Source organism: Myotis lucifugus, unplaced genomic scaffold, assembly GCF_000147115.1.
Source record: "Myotis lucifugus unplaced genomic scaffold, Myoluc2.0 scaffold_12, whole genome shotgun sequence".
Lineage (NCBI taxonomy): Eukaryota > Metazoa > Chordata > Mammalia > Chiroptera > Vespertilionidae > Myotis > Myotis lucifugus.
In genome coordinates, this window is record NW_005871060.1 from 8,967,154 (window position 1) to 8,976,677 (window position 9,524).

Sequence of the window (9,524 nt, forward strand, 5' to 3'; positions counted from 1 at the left end):
ATGTGTGTATTTTTTTAGCTAGGAAACAATTTTTGATAAAACCTGAAATTTGGAGGTAAACATATTTTTTAATATTTTGTAAATTGGCCCTAGCTGGTTTGACTCAGTGGATAGAGCATCGGCCTGCAGACTGAAGGGTCCCAGGTTCGATTCCAGTCAAGGGCACATGTCTGCATTGTGGCTCGATCACCAGTAGGGGGCAGCTGATCAGTGATTCTCTCTCATCATTGATGTTTCTATCTCTCTCTCCCTCTCCCTTCCTCTCTGAATTCAATAAAAAATTTTTTTTAATTTTGTAAATTGATTTCAGAGAGAGGATAGGGAAAGAGATAGAACTGAGCGACATCAGCCTGGAAAGAGGGAAATATTTTAAAGTTCAGCTCAGAAAGGAGAACAAGTGTCAATCAGTTTATTTACTACAAATATTACAATAAGAAAGCAAAGTCACCACATTGTAGTGCAGCTCATCAGAACACAATAGTATTGGAGTCCTTAGCATTACTCCTAAAATAGAAGTGATGAGTAAATATTAATGAGACCTCTGCTTCAAACGGGGGTTGGGGGGGTGGTCTTAGAATAAATAATCTTCAGCTTCTGATGTAACAATTTAGGGAGACAAAAACCTACTTCTAATGACAAGGGTGTTTGGGAAAATGTTTTAAGTAAATTGAGCTCTGATCACAAGGCGGGTGGCTAGTGGTTGTTATATAATTCGTGTTTTTATTTTATTTTATTGCTTTGAGAGTGAGGGGGAGGGAGGAAGAGAGAGAGAGAGAGAGAGAGAGAGAGAGAGAGAACGAACTTGTTGTTCCATTTATTTATGCATTCTTTTGTTGATTGTTATATGTGCCCTGACTAGGGATCAAACCTGAAACCTTGGCAGGATGACACTCTAACTGGGTCAGGGCCTACATGTAACTAAATGAGTCCTTTAACCAAACCATACTTCTTTCCTACCTGTCCTGTAAGCAGTTTCTGACTGACAGTGTGAAAGTGACTTGTGATATATTGCCAGGAAAAGCCCATGAGAATAGGAAAGAGAAAATGGGAAGGGGAGGCCAAGAAGGGATAGATATTGAGCAAAGTCTTATGGAGGGTAACTGTGGCTCAATCTCATAAGCTAATTTTAAAGCAAACATAAGCTATTAATTCATAAGCAAAAGAATCGAAACGACGTAATTTCTATTTTGTGGCTCTTATATTCATGTGCATTTCATTCTTACCAGAATGGTGGAGACACTGCACAAAACTAACCCAACTGTTTTATTCCACTTCTTGATACCTGCATGTTCTACTAATACTCTAATTTTAGCCGAAGCATAAGGGAGGACTGAAAGGAAAATGAATTAGGGGTTGCCCTAACTTTCCTTTTCTTTCTATATCACTTTCAGTACCACTTGTTGGCTAATACTGAGAAAAATGAGGAGTAAGAAAGGGTCTGATAGGGTTCCTTGCTCATCTGTGTTTCTTCGAATGCCATTGCCTTCTTTCTGAATTGGAAGCCAAGTTCTGGTTCAAACGGAAAGTGTGGCCTCTAGGGGCTGTCAGTGTCCTAGTTTACTCAGTCCTAGGTGTAACCTACTTACCTTATCCTAGCTTTGAGCCTCACTGAACTCTCACACACCGTGGATCCAATGGAATTTTATGCTTATGGCAGCATCTTGAATACCATATGCAAATAGGGTGGCAAGCAATAGCAGACATACTGCGTGTATCGCCTCTGCTCTCACACATACTCCAGTGTTCCAACAAACTTCACTTACAAAACACAGGTTCAAAGAGAAAATGGTTAAGGATTTCAAGACAGAGACAGCAGCACATTAAACTAAGTGCGGGCCTTCTGAAAGGGCCCTAGGCAACTAACTGCACTTGTCACACCTGGTGATGCCGCCCTCCCATCTGTGGGAACCAAACATCTCAAATTCCTTGCTGGTTGTGGAGAGACTGCTCAGTGCAACCTAATAATTCACTCCTTCCCTGGTAACAGAACTCCAATTTCATTTAAGTTTTCCAGCATCTTCTGCAGCTACTACAGCCATGTGAACAAGTTTTGGTTAATCAGACATATGAGAAAGTGTTGTATGGGTTTTGGGAACAGCAACCTCATTCCTCATTTCTAGCTGCCTGGGAACAGAGTTGTGATACTACAACTCCAGTAGTCATCTTGGAACGTGAAGATGTGCCGTTAGGTTTGTTTTTGAAGATGACCTTGAAGGTGGAAGTTAAGTTCCCAAAAGAAACAGATAAAAGGTGCCCGAGTTCCTGCCTCAGGAGCCTTGGTTGCTTACCTCAACGACTTTTTAATGTGTGAGAGAAATAAACTTGAATCTTGTTCACCATTATTATTTAACAGCGTCACGACACGCAGGTGAAATTTTCTAATTTACAAGAGAACACTCCACTAGTTCACATCGGCTAACAAATTAAGTTAAACAATGTTTAAATACAAGTCTTGCCCTGTCCTCAATTTGTTACTGGGTGGCATGTTTAGAAGCCCCTGGCTGGAGGGGCAACCATTTCTGAGATTCAGAGGTACTTTTTCTCGGAGGTTGCTGACAGACTCCAGATAAAAGCAGTGCTATAATGAAATGTGTTATGACAATAATGTAGTAATAATATAATATGTGAATATAACATTTTGTAGTTTCCTAAGTAATTTAAATATCAATATCTCCAATAAGCATGAAAAAGAAAATCATAAAAATCCTTATGGATAATTATAAGACTATATATAGAAAAGAGATGTCAACCATTAATCTGTCAACATAAAAAAAAAATAGGTCAAGTTGTCTCCTAAGATTAAAGAAAAGAGCTTCACAGACAACAGTATGGGTGACTGCCAGAGGGAAGGGGAGTTGGGGGAGATGGGCGGTAAAGGGGGGGATAAATGGTGACTTGACTTGGGGTGATAAAAACACAACACAATATATAGAATTGTATACCTGAAACCTGTATAATTTTATTAACCATCACCTCAATAAATTCAATTTAAAAAAAAAAGAGTTCAAGTTGACTAATACTGCCATCTAGAGTTAAAAATCAAAATTACTATTCTTATCTAGTAATAAGGAGACTGAAAGGTTGGGACTTGAACAGGTCTCTCTCTCTCTTTTTTTTTTCTCCCCAACTTGTACTGGCTATCCTACCTGTCCTGTCCATTTGTGGAGAATCGCTGGATGACATCTGCCATGGGCCATCTGGAGGTAATTGGGATGGCATATGGAGTGTCCTCATAAAATAATACATGAAGTGCATTCCATTTGCCATTTGTCCAGTCTACGGGCTGTCCTGGCTAAGTAGCACATAGGATGGGCTTTGAACTCAGAAGCAGGGCTAGGAAGAGGGTGGTAGAGAAAAGCAATATAATTACAAGGTCTCTACTCCTTCTCACATGCCCTTCCAGCTGATCCTCAAGGATTGACCTCAGACCTAATTCTTCCCCTTCTGTCTGATTTATTCTCTTTCCTCAACCCCATATGCTCCACAATGACCTTCTATAAGTTCTCCCTCTCTCTCATCCCCTTTCCAACATCCTTCTCACCTCGCTGTTTGTGCAGTCAGTGCTGTTTGGTGGAAAGCAGGCAGAGACGGTTTGAACCTGGGGTCCCCCATTTACCTTACCATTTTTCTTTATCACATCACTACGATTTTCTGAGATTCAAGTTATTCATATCTGTATGGAACATGTAATATGGAACTTTCAGGGTGGTTGCAAAGCGTAACTGGGAAATGTATGGTAAAAGAAACCAGCATGTGGTGGGTAGTTAGAAAATTTTCTTTTCCTTCTCTCATTCTCCTGTCCTCCATAACACAGGAAAAATTAGTAAAAAAAAAAAAAAAAAAGAAAGAAAGAAAAAGAAAGCAAAGAAAAAGAAAGAAAAATAGGCTCCTTGCATGAGATTTAGCTATCAATAATCTTCAAAGTGTGATTTCATGGATATGATGACAGTCCATTTTTATTGCTTCCCTTTTTTACCTGAATGTTCTCTGAGAAAGGGAAGCTCATCAGACATGGTTGCATAGTGGAAAGGAAAGCCATGGGCTGTTGCACTTACTTGTCATTTGAGACCAGTCACTTTCACTCTGGGAGCCTGAGTTCTTCATCCCTGAAATAGGGGTGGTATTCCTTCTCATGCCCACCTCCTCTAAGCTTAGGTTAAAATAGCTGAAAGGATTTTGTAAAGCCTAAAGTAAATACTAATGTGAGCAATTATTACATTTTGTTTGCTTCATGTCTGACCCATAATGGACATTCAGTAAGGATTTTAAAATATATTAACCATGAGTTTTACCTAATTAATTTACCTCATAGTCACTGAGTGCTGATTATCTCCTAAGCATCCATTCCCCACGTCTTCCAGCCAGGCACTCTAGTTAGCATGTTTTGTGTAAGAGACACTTTGCTAGGCTTTTGGTGAGGCTATAAAGATGATTAAGGTCCCTCACAAAGTTGGTTGGCAAAGCCAGAACAAATATAGCAATACAGAGTGTAATTAGTATCATGTCGGGGAGCGTGTGCAGACTAAGGACATTGTTTGCTGTAGGAGCTCAGAAAGGAGTAATTGGTGTGTGGAGTCCAAGGCTTCACAGAGATGAGGTATTTGAGACGTTATATTTTTGTAAACAGGATTGGGGGGTGGGGAATTCTAGGCAAAGATACAGAATGACAAAGGCATGGATATAGAAAAAAGCAAGTAGGAAAAGGCAAGTTGTTTATTGTGACTGGTCCCAGTGTGTGTGTGTGTGTGTGTGTGTGTGTGTGTGTGTGTGTGTGTGTGTGTGTGTGATACCTGTAATTGTCGGCGAAATGCAGCTGTAAAGATCAGTTAGAAGCAGATCATGGAAGGCCTTAAATTATACACAAAGGCTTTTTTCTGTAGTATAGGCCTACAATCATTACAGAAAGTATGTGATGTGATCACACTGTGCTTCCTGCAGATAACTCTTAGAATATAAAAGACTAGAGGCCTGGTGCACGAATTCGCCTGGCCAACAATCAAGGCCTATCAGGGGGCCGGCCAGCCAGGGGGAGGGACACCAGGAGGTTGGCCGACCGGCCAGGGGGAGGGGCCATGGGAAGCTGGCTGTGGGAGCACACTGACCACCAGGGGGCAGCTCCTGTGTTGAGCGTCTGCCCCCTGGTGGTCAGTGCATGTCATAGCAACTGGTCGACCAGTCATTCCAGTTGTTCGTAAAGGTCACTTAGGCTTTTACATATATAGATAGATTAGATATACCACATATTAGAGATACAGGCATGCAAGAGGTTATTGCAAAAGACCTGAACTAGGGTAGGAGTGGCAGGGATATAAAGTGAATAAAAAATGAGCTGCGGCTGATATGAGCCTACATCCTTCAGCTAATTGGTTAGGGGAGGTTTTTTAATGGGGAGGAAATATAAGGTGGACTGTAATTTTCTAGATGGAATAGTTGTGAGGATGTGCCGTTAACCTGAAGAGGACACTAAAGGAGGCATCAGGGACTAAGGAGTGGAAATTATATAGGCTTTCTAGTCAAATTGACTAGCGTTAAAATTCTGCCACCTACATGCCATGTAACTTCAAAAGTTACCAAAACTCTTTGAACCTTGATTTCATACCCACAAAACAGGAATTATATTAATACTTATTCTACATGACTGATGTAGAGGATACAAGTTGCTTATCTCCTCAGCAGAATGACCTGCCAGGTGATTGACTCCATCACCTGCATCCACAGTGACTGGCTCAGGCGTAGACCTGTGACCCAAACTTGGCCACTGAGGGCATCACAACTAAACCTGCCACCTCAGAGGAGATTCAGGAACCGTGGAGTACACTGTGTGGAGCCCGAAGAGGAAGCCCTCATAGCAAGAGGCAGAGTAAAGGGATACAGAGAAATGGAGTCATTAGGACATTAGGTCATTGTTGGCAGCAAGCAATCCCTGCCAATCAGCCATGCTGACAGACTTTCAATTATGGGACTGACAGAAGAGGCTAAATTATGCTACCAGAGCAATAACACCCTCCTCTCTCCCAAATCTCAGGGCCTGACAGCCACAAAGATTCATTTCTCACATTTGCTAAATAGATTAGCTGCAACTCTGCTAAATTACTGTTTTAATCCGGGACCCAGGATGATGGAGTAATCGCTATCTGGAAACCACCAGTTGTTGTAATAGGGGGGCAAGGGTAGGAGAATAAGTACTGGCTCTTAAACCATCTGCCTGGAAGATGCTTCCTGCTTGCACGTCACTGGCGAGAATAAATTCATGTGCTCAAGCTTGATGCCATAAGAAAGAGAGGGGCAGCAAATATTTTTGAAAAATAATAATGCAATCTATCAGTAAACTTCTGATTAAGCAAGCTTAGGTCATATTTTCTGTCACTTGCAATCAAACCTGTCTTAACTTAAAAAAGCAGATTAAAGAATTAAATTAGATATTTTATATAAAATTGTCAACACATGGTAAGCATTCAATAAATGGGAGCTACTATTTCCAAGTGCATGAACACAGCTGAATGGATAATTATATCTTTCTCAAGCACTAAAAATACAATCAATTTATTTAATTTACCTTTGATTCACTTAACTCACTAACATGTATTGAGTTATTTTAATGTGGTAGACACTATACTGTGTGGTAGTGACACAAAATGAGCATAATACATTTACTTTGTAGTTCAGTAATTTTTTTTTAAAGAAATAACTTAATACAAGGGCTCAGTGTCTTAGGCTGATAATATCAAATTCTCACTGTTGTGTCTGAGGAAAGTAATACACATTTCGGAAATTCCTATTCAGAAAAGGGTAGATAGTAAATGGCATATTGTAAAATGGAGCCAGAAGTATGAATGCTATTCATTTACTCACCACACATCAACCCATTTGTCCAATACATGCCTATTAGCACCACTATGTGCCAGGCACTCTTAAGAGTGAAAAACATGTATTCTCATCTTGAAAGAACTTAAAATGTAGTAGTAATGAGAAGTGAGCTGAGAGTATATAAAGGATACTATAAAAATGACCTCCATTTTTGCTAAACCTAAAGATCAACTTGCTAGACAAACAAAAGACAGAGTTGATCATTCCCTTCTTCACTTGCTTCTCACACACCAGCCCTCCTGCGTTTCTTCCTAGGATCCATTCTCTGTTATATGCCAGCCACACCCACCCCCTGCTCTCAGTCAGCCATCTGGCTTCCAATATTATCTCTGCACTGAGGACTGCAAATAGCAGGGCTCCACCCCGACTTCTCTCCACAACTCTGAAATGGCTTATCTTATTGCCTCATTTTATACCAAGCATCTCTCAGGTATTACCAGACTGGACTCCTGATCCACCAGTCTTAAACTGGCACCTCCCTCAAGGTCCCCCCTCCCAGTAAAGGGTACCACTGTTCACCCAGTTGCTCAAGCCAACCTTGCAGAAATCCTAATTCTTTTCCTTCTTTCCTCACATTTCCAATCCAGCAGCAAATCTGTGGACTCTGGCTTTCAACACATCTTGACTGTGATCAGTTCTTCTCTCCTCCCCTCTAGGACATCACTTTAGTGCCGGCCAGCATCATCCCTGTGACCTGGACTCCTGCAGCCGCCTCTCCTATCTGGCTTTTCTGCTTCCATGTTTATTCTCTTATCTTCTACACAGCAGCCAGAATGATTCTTTTAAAACTAAAGTCAGACCATGTCACTTCTCTGTTCAAAACTTCAATTGCTCTCCCTGCAACCTCTGCCCTTAGATATGCGCATGATTCATTCCCACGTTCCACCGTTTTATACCTTCTCTGATATCTTACCAAAAACAATAGTTCCTTCTGTCCCCACCCTCTATTCCTTTACTGTTGTATTTTTCTTAATGTTGCTAAGTAACATGAAGTTGTTTGACCTTATGCTAAGTATGTACCTGTTTATAAATAGAGGAATGGAAGCACCATGAGGATTTTGCATTTCTATTGCCAAAAACAGTTGAAGGTTGGCACTTGGAGGCTTTTATGAAAGCACTCTAGGATTATTCTAACTAACACGTTACTAATGAGCTATGACATTGTCCTGACGTATTAGCTTTGCTGTGTTACTGTCCACATTTCAGAGACGTGGTAGGTGAGGCACAGAATCATCGCCACCTGCCCAAAGTCCCACAGCTCACAAGCGGCTTAGCGAGGATGTCAATCTAGGTGTTTTTTCCTCTCTGCTCCTGGGCACTTGGCACTCCGGTTTGAACCCCCAAAGAATGTCTGGGGAGGCGCCCGGATGACGTAGTGCGCCCGGACAGCCCTCTTTGGGGCGAGTTCCACAGCTGGCTGGCCGAGACCAGGTCACTAACCTCCGGGAGCCGGAGGAGACGGGACAGCTAGACCTGAGCAGGCGGCCAGCGCGGGAGCGGGATGTACTTCTGCAGCGGCCTCGGCCCCGGGAGGCTGCAGCGCCGGGAACCCTCCGGCAGAACCGAGCTGCGGCGGGCGGCCAGCGGGGAGCGCCACTCGCTGCTGCTGCTGAGCGACGGCACGGTCCACGCGTGGGGCGACAACAGCCGGGGCCAGCTGGGCCGGAGGGGCGCGCGGCGCGGGGACCGGCCAGGTGAGCGCGGGACACAGGTGCGGGCGCGGCGCCGGCAGGTGGGGCCCGGGAGCCCTGGGTCCTCTGCGCAGGAGCCAGCAAACAGCGCCGCGCCGGCAGAGCACAACTTTGTCAGTTTCGCTTTCCCAGACGCACCTCGGGCTAGTTTCGGTTTCCAGTTTCTCTTAAAAGAAAAAATGAAAGCGAAACCATCAGTGGAACTGAATTGGACCGCTCTCCCCTGGAGGGTGCTGTGGTCCCTCCCGCTTTTCTTTGGAGACCAGTCCTTGTCTGCGCAAAGCTCTCCGGAAGGGTGACCTTCCAAATGTGGTTTTGGGGGTTTGATACCTGTGAGTCCCTCAGCAATACCCTAGGGCGTCTTTCTTCTTCTTCTTTTTTTTAAAGTATTTTTTATTGTTGATAGTGTTACAGATACCTCCCATTCCCCCCCCCCCCCTTTACCCCTTACTCTTATTCAGTCACCTTTGAACTTCTTCTTTTTCCTGTTACTTTTTTTTATTAAATCTTTATTGTTCAGATTATTACAGTGGTTCCTCTTCCCCCCCCCCTATAGCTCCCCTCCACCCAGTTCCCACCCCACTCTCTGCCCTTACCTCCTCCCCACTGTCCTCATCCATAGGTGTAAGATTTTTGTCCAGTCTCCTCCCGCACCCCCCACACCCCTTTCCCCCCAAGAATTGTCAGTCCACTCCCTTTCTATGCCCCTGATTCTATTATATTCACCAATTTACTCTGTTCATCAGAATTTTTATTCACTTGATTTTTAGATTCACTTGTTGAAAGATATGTATTTGTTGTTCATAATTTTTATCTTTACCTTTTTCTTCTTCTTCCTTTTCTTAAAGAATACCTTTTCAGCATTTCATATAATACTGGTTGGGGGGATGAACTCCTTTAGCTTTTTCTTATCAGGAAACTCTTTATCTGACCTTCAATTCTGAATGATAGCTTTGCTGGATAAAG

General features: G+C 42.7%; 1 protein-coding gene across 1 annotated transcript in view; it reads left to right on the forward strand.

Annotated features, from left to right (window-relative positions):
• The first annotated feature begins 8,314 nt into the window (after positions 1–8,314).
• Positions 8,315–9,524, forward strand: part of LOC102441172 (probable E3 ubiquitin-protein ligase HERC6) — a 60,252-nt gene continuing 59,042 nt past the window's right edge. Inside the window, exon 1 of the mRNA XM_014452069.2 lies at positions 8,315–8,561. Coding sequence (XP_014307555.1) covers positions 8,369–8,561 — 193 coding nt within the window. The 5' untranslated portion in view covers positions 8,315–8,368. The remainder of the gene's footprint in view (positions 8,562–9,524) is intronic.